General features: G+C 41.1%; 1 protein-coding gene across 1 annotated transcript in view; it reads right to left on the reverse strand.

Moving 5' to 3' along the window:
- LOC124593845 (neuroligin-2-like) overlaps positions 1 to 23,453 on the reverse strand; it is a 158,312-nt gene that overhangs the window by 57,214 nt on the left and 77,645 nt on the right. The window contains exon 4 of the mRNA XM_047132193.1: positions 6,906 to 7,057. Coding sequence (XP_046988149.1) covers positions 6,906 to 7,057 — 152 coding nt within the window. The remainder of the gene's footprint in view (positions 1 to 6,905; positions 7,058 to 23,453) is intronic.

The following is a 23,453-nucleotide window of genomic DNA, read 5'->3' on the forward strand; positions in this document are numbered from 1 at the left end:
TTGTTCTCACAGTGCAGAAGGCGTCACATATTGGAAGAGATATCAATTACTTCGGGAGGGGGGTCATCCACAGGGGGGACGGTTTCAGGCAGTGGATTATGTCACCTATTGAGGTTGTTAGCTGCAAATGGTGTAAGCTGCTAGGGGAATATGACCGAAATCCTTGACTCTTTCTTTTTTTTAATACAGTGAATAATTCAGGTGTATAAGTGCATGTAAGAGAGAAAGAGAGAGCACATGTCAAATGATGACCATTAATTGCTCCATCCAATAACATGATAATGACCTCGATCCATGTAAGCTATGCCACTTAATATCACCAAAAGAGTGACAGCAGTCACCTTTTGAGGTGACCATCATTTTCCCCTGACCACCTTTTTCAACTGACCAACACACTCTATAGATGATCATACCCTACTGAACATCATTCTCCATTCACCATTATTCACCACTGTCCATCATTAAACCTCACAAACACGTGTATGTGCGTTGTGTGTGTGTGTGTGTGTGTGTGTGTGTGTGTGTACACAATAGAGAGAAGAGAGAATCTTGCAGCTACATTATCATTTGTGGCCTCATTTTAATACTTCGTTATGAAGTCAGGGAGAGGGATGTGAAACGTAACTGCTTTGGTTTGTATGAAGCACAGCTGCATTGCCTCCCAGATCTCGGAGTTTCTTTTTTATTTCACACTGGCACAACTGAGTTACTTTTATTTAGGTCCACTTTAGAAGGTCCTGAAAGACTAGGCTATTATTTGCTTATACGTAGAGGGGAGGGAAGGGGGGAGCAGAGGAAGTGGGGGAGGGATAGGGCATTACGATATGATGCATTCAAAGTCAATGAGTGTGCTGAAGGTCATTTTTTATCGGGAACCTTCACTACATACCTAATGATAGGCATAAGAAGTTACAGCCTACTGAACTCGACAAAAAGCTAATATCAAGCTAACAAGTTATATATTTGTTTGGTATGTACATCATTCAAAACCTTGTCTGACTGGATTATTAAAAAAATTGAAAATAATTAAGTTAAGATAGAGAGCTTAATGCTTCAGGCGTTTGAATTTCAATAGAGCTTTTTGGGAATCAAGTTTTGTGGGACAAACATTGCACACTATCTTCTCTTCTTCAAAAACATTCTGGAAAATCTCTTGCACACTATATATAGACATTTTGCGTCATTGCTGTTTGTGACCCAACAATTTTGGCATACTACAGCCTCATGTCCACAACTTAACACAGGCTGCCCACAATTTCAGGGTGTATACGTGGACAAGGAACAAAATTTCCGGGTGTTTCCCAGATTTCCCCATTAAAAATACACTTTCTCCCGGGTGAAAACACACTTTTTCCATGTTAGGTAACAGTATATTTTCCGTGCAAAACTTGTCAATCCTTTGAGTGGTGATGGTTTTATACACGGGCGTTGAATTTTCCGGCAATTTAGAAAACGAAACTCAGGAGAAAAGACACGTTTTGGAAATATCTTTGATGTGCAGCAACATGTACGCTTCGTATTTTCGTATTACGAAAGTATACATTGCAATTCCGCCAAACACCGCATGTTACTTTCCGAAACATTTAAATCGAGATTGCGATGCGCTTTTGTAAGCCGGACATAGCTCATGCCACGTGATCTCGCCAGCTGATGACATCAGATATTCAGAGAATAGGACAAGTGATGTAGTCAGCCAACAGCAACATCACTGATAAGTAGCACGAAGACACAAACAGGGAAAGTTAATAGTTTAAATTAATCTACATAATGTTGCTACAAGAAAAAAAAGCTTTCACATATAATATTGTTCTCTAAGGTTAATAAACTGCCAGAGAAGCTAAGCTTTCGCAATATAATGTTGATCTTTTTTGCGCGTGTTACACTTTAAGATATATCACACAAATGTGTCAGTAAAATTTTAATAATGACATGTCTGATCTTCAGGGTTCGAAATTCTTCTAAATGGCTCGTCATCAATGAGTTTATTTTTAAATGAGAGGCAAACGCTCTGTGATTTAAGAAATTCATGGTACATTCTCGCACATGGTTCAACTTACGTAAGAGGATATTTACTTTGAAAGTAACGCTTTTCAAACCACCATTCGCAATATTTTCCCGCGACCTGTTAGAAATAGGTTCGTTTCAGCAATTGCCAGAGAGCGCAGATAACAGGCGACACCGCGCTTGCACAGCTACCATGATGTCGGAAACCCGTATGTACGTGTAAAACTTTGAAAGATCATACATTGTGTCATAAAAGAAACAAGACATCAGAGGATACTCCAAGAGCATCGGTATTTCGTGAACCATACTAAAATGTATACATTTAAAATGCATATTTAAAGTGCACATTCGTATGTCCAGATTCCCAATGAAGTAGACCTCGACCTGACATTAACCTTTTTAATGTGGTTTTCGGGATGTAAATTTTCTTGGAGCACCACTACCTTATTATACAATGTTTGGTTCTTTATTATAGCACACTGTCATACGTGCTAGAAGATGAAAACGTGCACTTGAAATGCAGCATAAAGTTGAAACTAGCAAGTAATGTGGAATTAAACATTTCGTTTCAAATGCATTGACTGACTCTGCGGAAAAAGTTAATAAAAGTCAAATTTCTTTAGCAAACAGACAAAAATAACTTCATTGTTCCGCAAGGCGTTTATTGCTTGACTGTCAGAAAGTTGGAAATGAAATAAAATCTGAAACTAAGTACATATTTTAGCCTTCCGTAATTGTGTGAATGTACTTTCATTCACTTGATAGCTCCCGCCCACACATATCCGTTTTGTTTTCATTTGACATGAGAGTAAACGAAGGAGAAACAGCAAAATCACTAAATGTAAACACGGGTCACATGGAGACTACCCACTATAACTCAAACTGCGCTGCACATCAGCCTCGGATCTACGATATTTGCTAACCTGGTCAATACTAAAGAAAAATCGAATTTTCAAACGTATGTTTATCTTGTAGCGCACATCTTTCTGAAAAGTCTGAAACAAAACATATGTGCTCGAGGAAATGTAAGACATGTTGTTTGATCTTAAGTGTGCCAAAGCGCAGGTCAAAAATGATTCAGATGGTTCTGAGCACTGTGAGACTTAACATCTGAGGTCATCAGTCCCCTAGAACTTAGATTTACTTAAACCTAACTAACCTAAGGACATCACACACATCCATGCCCGAGGCAGGATTCGAACTTGCGATCGTAGTGGTTGCGCGGTTCCAGACTGAAGCGCCTAGAACCGCTCTGCCACATCGGCCGGCCCGAAGTGCAGTGCCACGCCTCTTCAAACAGCAAACTTGTAAATTTTGTAATGGATGCCATCAAACTATATTCAAGAAAGTGGCAACTGAAATGTCCTGTGGTGCCTCTCCTGCTCCCAGTCAGCAGGCTTGCCCCTCTTAAAAAAAAATAAAAAAACCCTCGCATTTAATAGCGGATGGGATTATTTGTAATCTGGAGAACAAGAACTCTTCAGAAAATTTACAGTCTTTATTGCCTGTTAGCTAATAACTTGCTGTTCTGTGTGACATAAAATTAAGTATAGGATACTCAAAGCCAATAAAGACAAAAGACAAGCAAGAAAGTAAACATTAGCTCTTAGCATTTTTTTCTCTCTATTCCTGCTACAGCTTTACAGGGCTTGCTTTCCTTTCTGCGAAGGAATCTATTACCTCATCAAAGCTCGTCAAACGTTTTGCTACATGAAATATCGATATGTCGTTATCTAACACTGAAAAAGCTGTTAATACAAGTAATATTCAAGACTTGTGTGGTTTCTCGATCTGATTACGTCTATTTTGTCACTGTCTACTAGATAAAACAAAATAGGCCTTTCTAATACTGCACCAATTTTGTAGCACACGCCAAGTAAACGAGACTGTTTTGCCACAAATGGTCATTTTTATAACACAACAGAATATAATTCACGGGTACAAATCTCAAAAGCCTATTAGGCCTACTACAAGCAAAAAGCTTTATGTTAGGAAATAGTTTCACATTTCATTGATACGCACCAGTTTCTCAAGCATGAGATCGAAAAGTAGTATTACGAAATTTTTATATAAATTTGGAATCGTCTCATTCTTCCATAATTTGTGTGATGTCCCCGTGTCTTCTCCTTCCTCGTTCTAACAAACAATTTTGTCATCACCAATTCTGTAGCTATTCCTGCCATTGTCAAAATTTGTTCGTCGATTAATTTTACTAACCCTGCCACAATCATAGGTTTAGTTACCCCGCGACTATTCTCCGGTTAGGCGTTGTTACATGTTCGTACAACACATTTTCCGCGTTACTTCCAGAATAGAACTAAAGCAGCTGCTAACCGGTGACTGTACAACTGGTCCTTAATAGTGTAGCGATCTGGCCAAAAAAAATTCTGTCAAAATTTCACTTTCTTGGATACACCGAGAAGATAATACGTAATCTTTCTCACCTGTTATTCCTGTTAGTCGTTTATTTCCATTCTGGTAGTCTGAATCTATGGATTTCGCAAGTAATTATAACAACGCTGATCATTCGCAAACCCAATCAACCACATAATCAGACAGCGATTGGCATTCATCCTTTCGGCTTTACTCCGCTCAGCTCGTATTGCCCCGTCCCCTTTTGTCTGCGGAAAGTTTATTTCTAGATGCGACGAGGATTCTCCTGACAGAGACATCACGGATTCATAAATCAACTTATGATTCATTCAGAAATCAACTTAAAATGTTTTCAAAAATGTTCAAAAACCAACAGTGATGCGTTTCAAAATCATATGAATAATCGATAGACCAACGTGCGCTGGATGCTAAGCGCTTTGTGAAACAAGTTCTTTTTTCCTCAAGAATATGACTTTGGCACCCCTTTTACCTGGTGCCATCTAGCTGCTTGCTGTGCTGCTTGCACAGCCAATAGCCACATTCCTATAGCCATAAGCGAGAGAATCTACCACCCAAACGCGACTCAACTGCACATACGCATGAGCCCGCTCGTACCTGCTAAAACGAATCTAAAGTAAACAGTTGTGACTTCACGCTCATCGGAGGCAATTTGTTATTATGAAGCATTGCATAGTCTTCCTAAGGCCTTTAACACATTTTGCTGTTGGCACACCCTTGCATGAGCACTGTGTGTCCTTGTTGTATATGGCACATTTCCTTTGCGATTTAAGTTATTTTCGTTTTTTTTTCTCCCGTTTATGTTTTATTGTTGAAGTGTTATCCTTCAGTAGCGGGATACTGTAATATCCTTTGTTAGAGTATCGGTTCTTATCGGTCAAAATTACAAAAAATTAACAGTGAACTGAAACAATGAAAAATTCCCGGAATTCTAAAAAATTTCCGGTTTTCTCCCGGATGAAAAAATTCCCGGGTTTTTCCCGGATCTCCCGGTTGTCCCGGGTTGTATACACCCTGAATTTACTGGTGGTTGAATGTATGTGTTTACAGTCGTCAGTTCAAGCTATTGTCACTTTGTACTGTGTTGACGTCGTTTGTATCCAGGAATAAAATCAGCTTCGGAATCTTGTGCGCGGGCACTACATATACCCACTGATTACAAATTCACTTACTCAGTACACTAACGAGATTCCCTACACACCCACTCAGTTTACATGATCTTCTCCATCAATTCTCAGTAGAATATAAGTCGTGTATTCGTAACTGATAATGTTTTATTACGGAAACAGACGTTCGACAGTAGTGCCTTTTATTTCACTTATTTAGCTCTCGTCCATGTTACAAATTTCACGGTTGTAGCTCCATATTCTAGCAATTACACCTGTCACCAACCAATCCTTGAAGATGAAATCCAGCATGAACACACTTCGTATGCGAAGTGAAACTGTACTTTCTATGGGATTTCATTCCAATTATGAACAATGGCGATGCTGGATTCAGGTAGTTCAAAATTGAGCTACTTCCCCGAAACAAATAGCAACGATGAAAGATAAACAAATAAAATAAAAGCAACGTAGCTTTGGAACGTCTTCTTCCAAAACAAGGACTCACCCTCACTCATACACTCACAATAATTCACACAGTCAGAATAGTATCACACTCATGCACCTACATTCATTTAATTTCAATCTTTCTCTTGTTCCGTTTAAATGATTGTTTTATCGAGATGTTGTAGAACGAGTCAATTGCCGCGTATTGGACTCACTTCTGAGCCGCTGACAGCTTTAATCGTGAGTAATAAAGGTAATTTATCCCAGCCGTGTTGTAGGTATGGTCATGACAGTTCTTCTCAAATTGTTATGTATTATTTGTGACGAATTTCATTAGTGAATGTATGTGCTGTGGCGGAGCAGTTAAAATGTCTAGCTCCTTCAACAGGAACCTACATGATGTCTCAGTATGAACACCACATATTATTCTTACTACGCCTTTGGTGCAATCATTATTTTCTTTCTAAGTGGTGAGTCACACTAGAAATGATTCCATATGACATTATTGACTAGAAATATGAAAAATATCTTAGGAGGTTGATTCGTGTGTTTCCAAGATCACCAATTATACGAAAAGATTTTTCAGAATCTCAGTAACATACCAATAATTTGTATCATTTTACTCTATTTACTAATGCGTGCTCGTGTGGTACATGAGTTGTTTGTATGACTGTATTCGTTGTACGGAACTTAATATAGTGCGTTTTTCGAAAATTTAGGGGGAGTCCATTTTCAGAGAACCACTTTATAATTCTATTGAAAATATCATGTATCATCTCCTTCATTGTTTTTTCTCTAATGGCATCATCAGCAAAAAGTACTAATTCAGCTCTTTGAATGTTAAGTAGAAGGGCATTCATATACGCAAAGAATAGGAGTGGACCTAAACGTGAACCCTGTGGGATTCCCTTATTTCTTTCATCTCATATTAAACACGGTATTTAGCTGTAGACTACTTACCCAGTCCTGGCGAAGTTGCTCCAGTAGATGATGGCGGCCTCTGCCAGCAGCACCTCTGTCTTGGTGTAGTTCCTGGGGAAGTGTGCGAGGCCGCCCACCAGCGGCGCACCGAACACGTACGGCAGTTCCTCCCCGTGGATGCAGCCCTGCCTCTGTGCACACCACCATCGAACACTGTCACACCTGCTGCAGTATATGCTGTAGTACACGACCATTATTGACCACGGTATTCTCTACTATTTAACAGCTACATTATGTGAGCACCCATAAGCAACGAACATCCCTAAGGGTCAGTATTTACTACCAATAAGCTCTGAATAAATTCCATTGCCTCTTAGAGTTGTAACTAATGCACAGAAAATTTAGCTTTACATGATATTGCTAGCAGACAGCAACGACGACTGTCGCCCATTTCTTACTCAGAACCATTCCACGCTCAATTCCATGGAATACTCCAAATTAAAAGTTGAATTTTCCTTATTGGCCATGAAAGCAATTAATGAAGCTAAAACTTCTAAACATCATTTAACAAATGTGTATGTACACAGAATATTCCTTACGACTGATATAATGCATATTCTGAGAAAATTCTGGAAAGAAAAATTGGGATTAATTATTCATTCTAGTTACTTTACCTGTAAAACATTCCACAGAGCGTCATGGATATTCGATGGCAAAGTAAAGCATTTTGATTTAGCCACCCGGGTACCTATGTATGTTAAAACGCCGCTTCCAGGACGGTAAGGTTCGCCAATCCTAGATCAAACCCATTTGGCTAATTAAAGACCAGGGTCTGTGTACCACCTACCCTGGATGTAGTTTTCAGGTGGTTTTCCACATCTCTATACCTGAATATTGGGCAGGCACCCTATTCCTACCTCAATTACACGATTCGCTGACATTTAAGAAACATTCAATTATTTTCTCATGAAATACTGTACTTTCAGATAGTTGGGGTACACATACTAGGTCCCAAGAGGAAATGGGATGGCGACAAGAAGAGCATCTGGAAAAAACCGAAGTTAACCATGTCAGAACCGTCAATAACGATGTCGACCCTGTGCCGATGCGAAACAAAGGCTGAAGAAAAAGATGAAGAGAAAAATTAAACACTGGAGATGTGAACTGGAAGTCTGCTTGTTCGCACCCAAAATTCATTTAGTGTCTGGAGTAGCTCATCTTCAACTGATTGCAACCATTCAGAATCTACCTCCACCAGCGTAATGCCATTTCTGAGCTGTGAATCTGGTGAGCGTGAAAAATATACGTTTACGTCTTCCATTAACTACCTTATATAATTCCCAGCTTTTTCAAACTACAAAAGTCTTTGGATGTGGAATTAAATGGAAGTGAAAGGGCGCTAAATCTGATGGGGAGCGTGAATGTTCCAACATTTCATACTTCAGATGGTTCAGACTGCTTATGACGTTTTCAGTCACAAACACTTTACTTACCATCTACCCCGCTCTTCATATTGTTGTTATCTTGCTCGCTGGGTACATCCATTACTTAGCAATTACGTTTCATTGTCATAGGAGTTAAATTATAATTCGCTTCCGTATTTCCAACAAGGAAGCGCATTTCATTACCTCCGTAAGACAGGGTGGAAAAAAATTGTGTGAAGAAATTTTAACCCTGGTTAGCTTATGCGAGGAGGAACCAAAATTACTAATGTTGTTTAGGTCGACAACGCACCAATTTTAAACGATGGAAACTTGGCGCCATGTGCTCCGAATGGCCGTGGGATTGCCCTGTTGCCGTTAGGCAGTTGACGGGTAGCGCTGTGGTTGTCGATCCACACATACAAATGTCCCTTGCCCGGCACTGCTCAAATCGTGATACGCACACGTGTCGAATAGGTCTTACTGTTTGTCTCCACCTCACGTCAGAGGCATTCACACGTAAGTTTCGCTTCGGAGCAAACACACGTCACCTGTGATTTAGTCATACAGTAAGAATGGCGGCTGGCGGCACAGTATTCGCTTGAAGAACAACAAAATATGGTTTCTGTTTATGAACTAGCTGACGGTAATGTGCATGAAGCTCGACGGCTGCATGAGGAACGGTACCCAGCAAGTCAGTCCCCTAGAACTACTTAAAACTAACTAACCTAAGGACTAAGGACATCACACACACACATGCCCGACGCAGGATTCGAACCTGCGACCGTTGCGGTCGCGCGGTCCCACACCCGCAAAAGTTTACAGCAATTCATCGGCGACTTGGCGAAATAGGCTCGTTAGCGGGATATCATGGTGATCCTGGAAGACCTCGAACACGACGGGATGGTGCATTTGAAGAGATAGTTCTCGAGCGCTTCGAGGAAGCACCTGCGACTGGTACTCGAGTGGTTGGAGACGATATGGGGGTCACTCATCGGTTAGTCTGGGAGGTTTTGAGGGATGTCCAAGACATAAGTCCTGTGGCGGACTGCGAACGTAGGCTAGGATTTTGCGACGTGTTGCATGAGATCCCGACTTCCCCGCCATTGTGTTGTTTACCGACGAGTGCACCTTCTATCGGGATGGACTTTACAATACTCGAAACGTTCATTACTGGGGAAGGGGAAATCCCCACGTCATAGGCTCGTTAGCGGGATATCATGGTGATGCTGGAAGACCTCGAACATGACGGGATGCTATATTTGGAGAGATTGTTCTCGAGCACTTCGAGGAAGCACCTACGACAAGTACTAGAGCGCTTGGAGACGATATGGACACCAAGAACGATTTTCGCTCAACATTTGGGCAGTCATTGTGGGTGACTATCTGATTGGGCCGGTCCGTCTACCTCCTCAACTTATCGGGGCAAATTACCTCCACTTTTTGCAAGAAACTCTACCCGGCCTGCTGGAAGACATTCCCCTGGATATGCAGCTACGTATCTGGTTGCAGCATGATGGGTTGCCCGCACATAACAGTTGTGCTGTGCGCGAATATTTAAATGAACTCTTCGACGGCCGGGTACTTGGCAGAGGTGCTAATAGGACTTGGTCCCCGTGATCACCATCCTTCACACCACCGTACTTTCTCCTGTGGGGATTCTTCACGGTTCTAGTTCATCCACCCTGATGCTAACCACCCAGAAACGAAGAGGAACTAATGGAACGTATTCAACATGCCGTCAATCACATCAGGGAAATGCCAGGAATCTTTGAAAGAGTTCAGAAAAACACTGTTCGACGTCATCAAGCACGTGTCGCGTCAGAGGGTTGCCATTTCGAGCACCTGCTGTAAGTAAATAATGTCATTGCTACAAGAAAGGCCTTTTCCATTTGTTAAAGATGCGAACTAACAGCTGTTGACGGGTTTGTTCCTGGTGCCATGAAAATACAATGGATGTGTCGGGACCTCGGCGGATTCGCCCCCAGGCCCCCCCAGAGTGGAAAGCTGGCGCGCTACCACCGAGTGTGCGGGCCGTCTTGCATACATCGCGATCTCCAGCAGGCAAAGCATTCGCGGTCACGCTTTGTCCCGAGCTTCCAGCAGCAGGGCAATCCCACGAATAATCGTAGCTCGTGGCGCCAAGTTTCCGTACTTTAAAAATTGTGCGTTGTCGACCTACACATTAGTAATTTTGGTTCCTTCTGACATGACCTATCCAGGGTTAAAATTCCGTATCACAATTTTTCTCCATCCTGTATATTACAGTATGACATGACGATAAATAAATTCTTGGGAGAAGTGAATCATCTTCCTTTCCAAGAAAGAGGTTGTATAAGGACAATTAAAAATGGATTTTGCCGTTTCTCGAACAGTTTTCTCAGTGTCTATTACCACAAAAAGGTCGGTGGAACACTAGAGTCGTTTTTGTCTATTTTCTTCATCTCACAACTTCCACATAACAGTATTTTCCTGCAGATATGTGCACGCCAGAAGTTAGTGGTGACTAATCGTATAAATTAAGTCCCTTTTGGAGAAAATTTCAGAGAAAAGAGCGATCATAATCAAAATAATTTTTTTTACAACGTAGCAGTCTAACAACCCATGTAAGTGGTTAAAATTGAAGTGCTGTGTTTAATGGCGCTACACAGCGACCTGCTCCTCGGCACACTCTTCCCAGCCGTTGTCATGGAGTGTTAACTATCTGAAGATTATCGTACCATGATCGTAGCGCTCATCTTACTAATAAGTTTTAAGATTTAACAACTTACACGCAATCTTAGATTGTTTCTTACTGAGAAATCTGTAAATCATAAGAGGAAATTTAGCATTTACGTACGCAAAGTGCAGTAAGAGTTTCACGCTAATGGAGGTTAGATGTGTTGTTCGTGGTGGGTATATGATATTATATGACTCAGTTCAGGTTTTCATTATCGCTTGAATGTGACTCAGTCCAGTCCAGTTGCAGTTCAGATAGAAGATAGAATACACGACGAATTCACATTTGACAAAATAATTGCATGATGATTTTGTAACTGAAAATATAAAACAAGAGAAAGAATTTGTATGTCGAGCGATCGTCGTTTGAAATGAATGCAAACAGACTTTTCGGAATATAAGCATTTAAGATGCAATAACAATAAGAGATGTGGTAAACAGTTGATATGTTGATGGTGTTCCCGTTTGTATGGTGAACTAAGGTACTTTGAACAACTGGTGACATAACTGATGGTGCAATATATTTATTAGTTAATAGTGATAACAATTATTGACTACTACGTCGAAGCAGGTGAATTTCAGAAAAAGGGCAGTTCATTTGGGGACACTGATTACTTATGGTATTGTCGACTTCGTAATGACTGCAGGAAACCCATTTTCATCTTGCAACCTGATGGCTTCTGCGAATATTGTACATTTTACTGTCATAAAACCGGTCTAGTTGTGTACAGACATCGTGTGATCGTTTTGACAAAAATATAGTGCCATAATTTGCATTTCACCAGGAGAAACTGTAGTTATGGCAAAGCTAAGAAAAGCAATGAGAAATGAATCAGCTCATGTTTTCCTTCACAGAAGTATGCGATAATACAGTATTTGTAAAAAATTGGAATCAGTTTAGTGTAAGTGCACCGAACATGTATTTCTTCTAGCGCATTTTACTCCCACGTAACAAATACATCCAGTTTCAGTTTTTACTATTTTTTATAATTTTTTTTGTAATTTTGCATGGCAGGTCACCGTGGTACTGAATAAATACACATTCTGCAACTTATACGTGTACTGTAGCCATCCGCATGTATTTGCAGTTTTTGAAACGGAGTAACAAAGTGATACAAATATTTCATTAATCTTGTGGCAGGTAGCAGTTCCACAGATACCTCGTCCTAAAATAATTAAATTTTAACAAAGCTGAAGTATGGGTTCAACAGATAAGTATTTTCATCCATAGCTATACACTGTGAACCATTTCTAATTTCATTTTTAGAAAGTATTTCTCATTTTACCTCTCTTAGAGTTTCTTGCCTTTCAGTTCACATATGGAGCTACGAAAGGATGAGTGATTGTTTAAATGACTCAATGACCACTGTAATTAGTCTAATATTGTCTTCGCAGTCGGTACGGAAGCAGTATGTAGGGAGTTATAGTACACTCCTAGACTGTGAATAGTGAGTTTCTCCCAGTGTGTAAAATGTTCCAAACAACACGTGAGAATGCAGCCATGGTTTTCGAAGACGTGACACAGCTGCATTCCCATGATCTGTAACCTTGAAGCATCTCACAGATCAGATGTAGCGCATTTCTTTGAGGCTCCCTCACGTTTGAAACAAACATGAGAGTATTCTTGCAGTCGTTCTCTGTATACGTTCAAGCTGCCCAGCCCGATTTTGCACATGTCCCACATACCCGATCAATTTTCTAGGACGAGTTGCACTACTGCTTTATAAACAGCCTGTTCTCAAGACTAACTGCATCTTCCCAACAATCTACCTCTGAAAGAAAATCTGTTCCATGCGTTATCTATGACTGAGCCTATGTGATCGTTCCATTTCATAGCCCTAAAAATTGATACATCCAAGTATATGTATAATTTCAATAACTCCAGTTGTGATTAATTGAAACTGTTGTCATAGGTTACCTTATATCTGTGTTCCGTCAGGTTGATAATTTTACATTTCTGATAATGAAAAACAACTTGGCAGTCCTCGCATTATTTAGAAATCTCATCACAGTCTGAATCTTTGTGGGACTTGCCTCAGACAGTACATCTTTAAACATGCCTCCATCTTTTGTGAAAAGTTTTATGCCCATTCTAACACTGTCTGTCAGGTCATTAATATACAATAAAAACAGCAAGAGCCCAAATACGTCCACCCTAAGGCCTCCTTGAAATTATTTTTGCTTCTGTCGAAACACTCCAAGATACCTTACGATCTTTTCCCTACCAAGAAAGACGCAGTCCAGTCACGAGTTTCGGTTGGTATCCTCTTGGTGTCACAGGAAGGTGGTTGATTGCTAGACATCATCATCATACTGGAATCTGTATAACGCTTAGTTTCACATCTTCTGGTCATAATTTTAGGGATGTTTAGTAAGATCTAACTGTCTCTCTCCTTAATTTTTCATGACAACCACTTGTGGCTGCCAGTGACTGCCCATGATTTACCTGGACATCAGTTAGCTAAAGATAGAAGGTCTGAGTTTACTAACGTCGGTAATGTTGCCCCTAGCATGCGAGTTGTGTCCATTGAGAAAATTATAGCTAGCATAGATGCAGCCATCCGCAGTGTGGACAGGGTGACAGTTGGAGAAATCCAAATGGAAAGAACAACAGTATCAGTTCGCGCAAAGCTTCTAAAAATAAATATACTTTGACTGAAAAGAATGCTTTTGAACACTTGAATGAGGGCGATAGATTATCATTCTCTCTTCTCCCAAAGGAAAAGCAACGTTAGTTTTGCATGTAGCTTACTGTTATGGGGAGAATAACACTTCTGGCAGACAAAAACACTCCACCACCAACTGTATCTAATATATCCTTTCTGAACACGCTTAGGTCCATTGTAAAATATTCGTCTGATCGTATTTCCGGCTGTAGTCAGATTTCCCTACATATAGCGCTTTGCAACTCGGTGTTTTCTGATAGCACATCCAGTTCTGGTTGCAACAACGTGCAACAACAGTACGGTTTGTTGCTAGGTTGCCTGCATTTACTCTGCACCCTTTTAGACTGAGGCACTTTCTGTAGATTCCCCGAGATCTTCTATTCTGATAAACACTGACTAAAGCAAAATATCTGGATCTCCTGGCTTGTGGACCCTCCTCCTCTAAAAATTGGGACCATTACCGAGGCAAGACGCGGTGATGCATGGTATTAGAGTCATGTTTGGAGTGATTCTAAGTTTTATATCCGGTGTGCTTATAACAGGTGGATACGACTGGTATGGTGTTAAGGTTTTGATGTGAAATGTGTGATTTATTTAGATCTTTCATAATTACAATTATGGCCACATGTAAATTAAAGTATAGCGAATCGAGACTGCTAGGCTCGAAGTATTTCCGAGGCTTACAGATCAGGCTAGCTCAGATAGAGTAACATCGCCCTTTCTGTCTGTCTCTATTATTATCCAAGTTTTTCCTATCATCAATCATCATATCATCTTAATATCTGAATAATTTTTGTTTCGTTTTCTCCTTTCGATTTCTAATGTATGCTTAATTCATTATTACTGCCATTGTAGTTGCTGAAAACAATAACTGCTGTTTGTAATATGGAATACGTTTCGAAATCTAGCTATAAAAGCTGTAAAATGAACGACCTATTATAAAATGTAAGGCAGCAGGTCTCTAAAGAAACAATAAATCAAATCAATAAATCAGATCAATCACACATGCGTGTAAATATGAAACACCAGAACGGATATCAGAATATTATGCATTTAATATCTATATCGACACGGAAGCTGAACTAAGACACCTTGAAACTGGTATGGTGTTAACGTTGTGAAGTGAAATTTGTGATTTATTTAGATCTTTCATAATTACAATTATAACCGGATCAGTTAGAAAACGAAAATTCTAACAATCGTACAAGTGGTTGAACTGGTCATCAGAAACATAGGTTGATGTAGTTCTCCATAGTTTGTCTGTTACAACCCTTATCCACTTCAACTTGCTTAAGGATTCTTCTTCCTGTACATACTTTGAAAATGGGGTGCTAAAAAAAATGTGTCTTGAGTTCCCGCTTTGCAAAATGCGCTCATTTTTAACAATTATTTCGGGAACTATACTAAAAACATCTTGGGTCTTTCCGGACTGATTTCACATTCCTATTCGTCACATTCATAACTCTACATGCCGATCAAACTTAATTAGATAGTGATATGTGCTGAAGGAATGAGTTCAAGATTTGTGCCATGGCTGTCTTCCACCCAGGTCTCGTACTTATCGGGGGATGTGCTAGTCATTAGATCACAGTAGCATTGTGGTTACCCTGTTGCACAGTCCAATGATTTCCCTAACACAAGCTTCAGTTCAAATCTTCACCCCATTTTCCTCTTCACACGTCGTCATTATTATTCCATCACATCAGTAAAATTAATTGGGTTCAATATATAGAACTGGCCCCATCGGTTAAGTAATTCTGTCATTAATAGGTGCAACATATAAAAAGGATTGAACTAACTGATTCCCCTATTGGGAAGCAGATGGGAAAGGAGGGTGACGCTACAAGTCAATCATTCCGATTTTTCTTAATCGTTGGCTGTTATTTGATTTCAAAAGCTCAGTTAGACATTTTGCATATTAATATATTTTGGCATCATAAGAGGTGGATTAGGAACTCCCTCAGTGTAAGGAAGTACGTTATGAATTCAGCGAGGTTCAATAACTATTAAATGAATGTAGTGACATGCTAAAAATTAGAAGCACTTTTACTTATCACAACCATTTTGCATTAACAGGATTGAAAGGCACATTGGTTAATTTTCTTTTTTTTGAGAACTAAGATCAAACTTTATACAAACCGTCCCTTAATAAGCACATTGGTGACGTAAATCGATAAAACAAATGAGGACACACGAACTATCACAGCCCAGGGAATGGGAACTGCATAATTAAGAAAACGGATATCACTCAAATTGCTCACGTTTGAACACATGCTGAAGCCCAGCAACGGTTGTTCTGTAATCTTTTATTATTCAAGTGACCAAACAGCAAATGAGTGTCAGCTGTATGCATCAGGTTTCGGGAGCTATTTCCGGAGTCCCTGGAAAAAGGAGTTTAAAATACGCATCTTTCCATACGTGTACGCTGTCATTTTACTCATGTTGACATGCCTTATAGGGTGAAATGTACAGCTATTATTGGATTCTACGCTTTATGTTCTACTATTTTAGAACACCATTTAACCATAGACACTATCTTTCAAGCCCGTGAGGGAATTAAACTTCGGATGCTATCCCGCAAGACACAAAGGTGCCCACTTCAGAATGATCCAAAACCACGGCCTATAAAACAACATGTGAAATATAATAAATACGGAACCCCAACATCATCTATAATGTTAAAGATCCTTTAACATTACAGGGTAGAACAAAACACCCGGTCGCTGTACTATCAGATCGAAGGGTAGCTTTAGAAGTCCACAGAAATATGCGCCGTCGAACGAATATGTGGAAATGAAAATGATCTGGAAACACTTGCTTAACCATTGTGACTGGTATAAATGAAATAAACCATCATCTAAAGTTAACTTAAGGAGCACCATTACCTTAGTCGCTCTACCAGTGGCACGCTAATACAAGCACCCAGTACTTACGGGGCCAAGTGGAAAAGTGCCAGAAGACGACTGGTGAAACTGTTTAACCTGTGGCCAATGGTGGCGGGATATTACCATTAGCAACGGCTGAATGCCAACCGCATATCTCTGCTGTGCTACCCTGACCCTTTTCCTGTCACGAAGCGAAAACTCTACGCTTTCCAACGAGCTCAACATAGTGATAAGTTGTGAAAAATTTGTTGTTGCCAACGGTATTTCAAACATCACCTAAATCATTATGATCAAAATTTAGAAAATAAGTGTGAAGAGCTATCAGGGAATTTTTAAAGACTGAAGGTTTCAGATTTTAGAAGGAGGAGAGATATTTTAATTATTTACATTTTACTAACTCATCGCACCTCTTTCGGTTTTCTATTAATGCTCTTTTCATTCCAATGCCCCGCAGTACATATTAATTAGTTACTCGATGCATCTATCTAATATTCAGCATTCCTCTGCAACAACTCTTATATTTTCATCTTATGTGAGCAGTTAATCGTACATGTTCCACTTTACACTACCCTCCAGAAAAATTATATTGGGTAATGACATTCTTACACTTAATACACTGATCAGCCCGAACATTATAACTACACACCTACCATCCATATAAGCCCGTGCATTTAGTATCAGTGAGCGTGCTGTCCATGTGAAGAAGGTGAAGGCGCGCGATCTATCTGTGACTGAAGGCGGATTGTCATGGTCTCGAGGTTCGAGAGGAGCAATTCGGTCACTGCACGATTTTTCGCGTGCTCGAGGAGTGCTTTGGTGAGTGTCTTCAACATGAGGCGGGGTCAGAGTGAAGCCACGTCCAGACGTCGTGGGGTTGGGCGGCCATCCCTCATTATGTATGTCAGACGTCGAAGGCTGGGCTGACTGGTAAAACAGGACAGGCGGCAAACAGTGGCGGAAATAACATTAAGCTGGGCAAGGTACAAGTGTGTCTAAACATATGGTGCACAGAACAAATGATGCACCTACACAGCCAACGTCTCACCCATGTTCCAATGTTAAGACCATTTTTATCGGCAACTATGGCTGGAATGGGCACGTGACCACCGGCACTGGACGTTGGCGCAGGGATAGAGCGTTACATTGTCTGATGAATCCCAATACCTCCTTCACCATTCCTATGGGAGGGCTCGAAAATGTCATCATCCAGGAGAACAGCTCTTTGACACTTGTGGTGTGGGGCGGAGACAAGTTGGCGGCGGCTCCATTATGCTCTGGGGAATATTTACGTGGATACCCAAAGGCCCAGTGGAGCTCATGCAAGGCACCATGACGGCCAAGGAATGTCATGCACTGGCTGCACCCATTCATGACGACCATCATTCCCAATGGCAGTGGCATTTTTCATCAGGATAATGCCCCATATCACAAGGCCAGGCGTATAATGTAGTGGTTCGAGGAACACAGCAGTGAGTTTCAATTTATGTGCTGGCCATCCATCTCGCCAGATGTGCACCCAATCGAACACATTTGTATGCAACTGAACGTGGTGTCAGAGCTCGTCGCTCCCCTTCCCCGAATTTATGGGAATTAGGTGACCTGTATGTTCAAATCCCTCCAGGACCTCCAAGGGCTCAGTGATTCCATCCACGATGCGTCGCCACTGTTATCCGTGCCAAAGTTATGCATTAGAGGTATTAGGAATGTGGTCATATTGTTCTGGTTGATCGGCGTACATACGATGTTAGCAAATTTCTCTTCTTCAAAAACTATTTTCTCTTTATTTCCAGCCCTCATTTTACAACTTATTTACTTCTTACTCCGTCAGTCATCATGATGCCCAAATAATGAACCGTCTATGTTTAGTGTCTCATTTCCTGATCTACTTCCCTCGACATCGGATGACTGACTTAACTAACTCAGTTACATTTAGTTCACTTTTGCAAGTGGACACCATGTGATCGGTTTTCAAAACACTATCCGTTTTGTTCAACTGTTCGTTGAAGTCCTTCGCCATCTCTGACAAAATTATACTGCCATCGGCCAACCCTAACATAGTCTCCCTCCTCCTTGAAGAATTTTAACTCCTTCTCAGGTTTTCTTGTTAGTTTCCTGTAGACTTCTCAGGTTTTCTTGTTAGTTTCCTGTAGACCTTCTTTGTGCGACTTTACACCCTGTGTCTCTTTCTCTTCAATTATTATGGGTCATTTACTTTTATAACGGCAGCCTGTTTTCTGTAGAGTCTGTAATGGGGGTATCAATTACATATATCCGTGGTCTAGCCTCATCATTTTGTCACTGCTATTGTTCAGTTATTCCACTTTCATAGCAGATAAAATCGAAGAACTGAATATTTGCAACACTGTTGCTTTTCCCCTTGGATTCAGTAGCCTTTGTTTGCTCTAGATTTATGTGTGCTCTGTATTACTTACAAAACCATAAATTTGATGAAAATATGTAATGGGATAACATGAATAATTCAGAATTTTGGAACACGTTCAGTGTGATTGTATTATAAATAAGATCGCAACACATGAAAATCCTGTTGACTGTAGAGTAATAACCCTATTTCTTTTTTCTTCGCATATCAAATCTTCTAAAGACTGACGTGTGTTCGTTGTGTTGGCACAATGTTACAATCGTTCTGGCATGATTTTGAAACCGATTATAGAATCAAATATGATTCGTATGTCAAGAATTTTTTCCCCTATTCACATGTGAAAATTAACTTATTTAAGTTGCAAAACACACTAGAAGTCTACATATGTACTTCATTTGCTTTGGGCCCTTGCCCCACTTCAACATGGGGTCGGCCTTGTTTCTATGCGTTTGGCGATGTTAGTGACAGAGGGTGGCCGGATGCTCTTCCTGACGCCACCCCGTAACCCCAGGACGGATTTTAATGAACTTCAAGAGTAGCTGTCTGTGTCCAGTGTAAGCCATGAAATAGTGTGAACGGGTTGCAAATGTCTGCGAGCCGTGTGACTGAGGCGGGACGTGGGGACCAGCCTGGTACCCAGCTAGTAGGATGTGGAAAACTGCCTAAAAGCTATATCCAAGTTGGCTGGCCGGCACACCTTCTCTTGTTGTTAATCCACCAGGCGGATCCGAACTGGGGCCGGCACGCCTACCCGAGTCCAGGAAGCAGCACATTAGTGCTCTCGGCTAACCTGGCGGGTTGAAGTCTATATGTGTATACCAGGAGAAAATAAAAAAAATAAACACCCGAGTAGTGGTGTTTAGCTACTTCCTGAAAAGAAATTAATAAATCGGGTATAAACAGTGACAAGAGACAGTCGACGAGAAGCAGAGTTTTTGAACATAAAACATAGTATGTGATGCGCTTTATTCATATTAGTTGACGGTTCCACGTTAAATGGAGAAATGGCAGCTCTGTCTCTAATTTCAGATTATCACCAATGGCACTTATGTACCAATGAGTGTATGTAAACAGTTTCAATTGAAAAAAAACATGGCTGTCAATAGTAGTAACGTGTGCCGTGTTCGTACCACGATAATGCTTTACAAAGCTGAGGACAATGTGGATAGCTATGACTCAGATAAGGATTCTAAATATGCTATGAACGCTAATCTACTTCGCAAGTTGCTGCTAGTTAGGTATATGTTAGGTATATGCGAGGAATTATTTGAACAGGGATACAAATTAAGTTGTGTCCCTTGTTATAGCTTACGTGAATTAGAACCGAGGTCTTCAGATAAAAAAGGGCCTTTATGTAAAATGGGAACCCTCAGCACAATATAGTCTGTTCGAGCTTGTAGGACACAGCCATAACAAGCAAAGACGTGTATTCATCGCCGCGGTACAGTACTGTAGGATCTTCTGGAGCCAAATGTTTCTGAAATTCCATTCTGCTGTAATGCTGTTCCCAGAAAGTAATGATGTTATTTCGAGCGACATATGGTCTCCAGTGATAACGAAATTCACATTTCATGAAAGAGCCTCCGACCTCGAAAGTCCAGAATGGCAGCTATGTGGAAGCAAGGCCTGTCCTGGCAACCCCCGGGGACCCCAAACACTTCATTGCAGATCACAGGGGATGAGCACAAGCCGTACATTTTTCTGACTCGGCCTTCCAACGGTCGTAACGCCCTTATATATCGTGTAGCCTTTATCCGACGGAGAATATTGTTTTATCCGAGGCGGTCGGATGCTGCGCTGGAGATGGAGAACTGGGAGCACAATGGGATGGGGTGATGCCTGGCGGAGGAGGGGGGAGGCTGGAGTTACGGGCAGGCCCAGGCGCGACTGGACGTGTGGAGGCGGAGGGCCTTTCCTGGCAGAAGCGGCGGATCTGCGTGCAGCAGGTGCCGCTATCTCGCCGCCGCCGGCCGCGCCCCATCAGTCTCTATACGGCGCGGGACCCCCAGCAGTGGGCAGCGCCGCGCCGGGCCGTGCTGAGCTGTGCTGCGGGCAAACTGCTCCCAGGGGCTGCGCGCGGCGGGGAGTGGGGCGATACGGCGCTGCGTGGAGAAGAGAATTACGGCCGAGTCTGCAGCAGCGCGGTTGCTGACGTGACGCCGCTTGATGGAACTAATAACTCGCACGTACTCGTGCGCACCGCTTTCGCTTACGCAGCGTTCAAGTTTCCCGACGTTGAAACCAAGTCGCCAGAGTCGCATCGAAGTCCACGGTTAAGGGCTAAATAATGTTCTTAGAGATGTGGTTCGCTTATGCAAATGAATGAATGGCTGTTTCTATTGTCCCATACCAGTTTCGCTTTTTTTATTTCTGAACCATGTTCAGGGCTCTCTAATACGCGTTTATTTCTGAGTACAATCACGTGTAACCCTACAAAAAGCATACAGAACAAAAAACCGACTTCAGTCACATTTACAAACATTAATATACAAACGAAATAAAACACATGAGCGTATCATTACTGCCAATCAGTGTAGCTGCGTTTGTTAGAAATTTCAAAACTAGATATAGGGAGCACGTAAGAAGTTCGGACTAGTAAACTAGTCGTTCTACCTTTGCTGAATACCTAATAAGGCAAGGACATTAACCATCTTACATAGAACAGGACAAGAAAATTGTTAAATTAAACATTACAACGGTAAACGCGTAACATTACAGCACCACATTAACATACCTCAGAGCCTTTAAAATGGACAACAAGGTGAAAAATTACTAAATCATTGTATACGACAATCCTGTGGCCAGGTTAGATACTAAAGCAATAACGGAGATGGAAGGAAGATAGGGTTTTAAATCCCGTAGACATATAGGTCATTAGAGACAGAGCACAAGCTCGGATTGTGTCAAGGACAGGGAAGCATGTTGACCATACCTTTCCAAAGCAACCACAACAGCATTTAGAGCGATTTAGGTACACCACAACAGAAACAAAAGGCGAACGATAAACATAGAAGAACAGCTGGTACCACTGCTGTAAACACACCAAATCAAAACACATTGTGCAGTGACAGTGATGTATTAAGTTGAAATATGTTGATAAAACACCGAAAATCGGTCATCCTGCTTACGTAGACCGTAGCCACGTATGTACTAATACCACGAACAGTAAGTAGAAACAAATATTAATTTAATCTCAGTGAACTAGTGCCACAAAATGTTTTCTCATCTAAGAACACGAAAATAACAAAAACTGTATTGTAGTTACAAATCTGTAATTATTATATGACGCAGTTGTTACATTGAAAAAGAAATATTTACTACCAGGTACTGAAGGTGCTTCGCTTATAATAAGAAGCAAAATGCGTATGGGACAATAGGAACAGTCTTCCATTTACTTGCACTAGTCTAACCACATCTCCAAGAATATAGAAGCAACTAACTAACTACGAAAAAGTAACGCTCTCCGCAGAATATGCGGAGAGAGGAACATATGCAAAAAGTGACAAGAAAAGGAACAGATTGATAGGACACAGACATAAGAAAAATATGGGACGTTGGGTGCAAGCGCTACTCTGGGATAAAGAGGTTGGCAAAGGAGAGAGATTAATGTCGGGCCGCATCAAACGAGTCAGAAGGCTGATGAATCAAAACAAGATTTTTATTTTATGTGATGGTACAGTGAAAGCGGTTGTCCTGTAGGCTGTTGAAAATAACTGTATGATACCTGATGATGGTCAGTTGGTCGAAACTGCTAGTTAATAAGGATTTGCTCCATCATCATCTCATGACGTTCTAACACTTTAATACAGATCTCTAATTGTTCTGATTGTTGACAGCATCATATTTAAAGTACCAGGGAAGCAGGTTGCTTGCATTACTTGCCCTGGGTCCCATTGAGTCTTACCCCTAACGGTTGAGGGACTAACCAGTGGATTTGGTAGTCTTTGCCGTCTGAGTACAAAGGTGAACACGACTCAGAATATGTCCGACATGCCCAGCCATATTCCAAAGTAACTGGTATCCCTACTGTCAGGACCACTTACTTGGCCACTCGTACGTTGCCTGTGGTTCATGAACTAGGACATGACAACAGGAACCCACACCATTAGCCACTTTAATACGGATGTATGTGCTTAATTTTTTCCCGTATGTACTTAAATTTCGTATTTCGATTTTCTTGTAAACCTCACAAGATATTTGTATGTGTAAAGAATGTTTATTGATCTTTGTAAATAACAATGTAAATAACTGTAATTTGTATTGGGTCAAAGCTCGTTTGGAAAATATTATAGAAATGTTAGGGACATGAATGAAAGAGCAAAGACGCACTGTGTGGCGGCGTCTTTGGACGTAAGTTGAGTCACTGCACAATGTGCGCACTGCACAGGCACTTCACTGCGGACTCTGCGATCGGAAGCGCGAGTTGCTTGGTGAGTCAGCATGAGGAGATTTTTTAATTAGCAGCACAATAGCAATTGACGAGTGCGGGCAGATGAAGGGCCAACTCCATTAACATC

This window comes from Schistocerca americana, chromosome 2 (genome assembly GCF_021461395.2).
Source record: "Schistocerca americana isolate TAMUIC-IGC-003095 chromosome 2, iqSchAmer2.1, whole genome shotgun sequence".
NCBI lineage: Eukaryota > Metazoa > Arthropoda > Insecta > Orthoptera > Acrididae > Schistocerca > Schistocerca americana.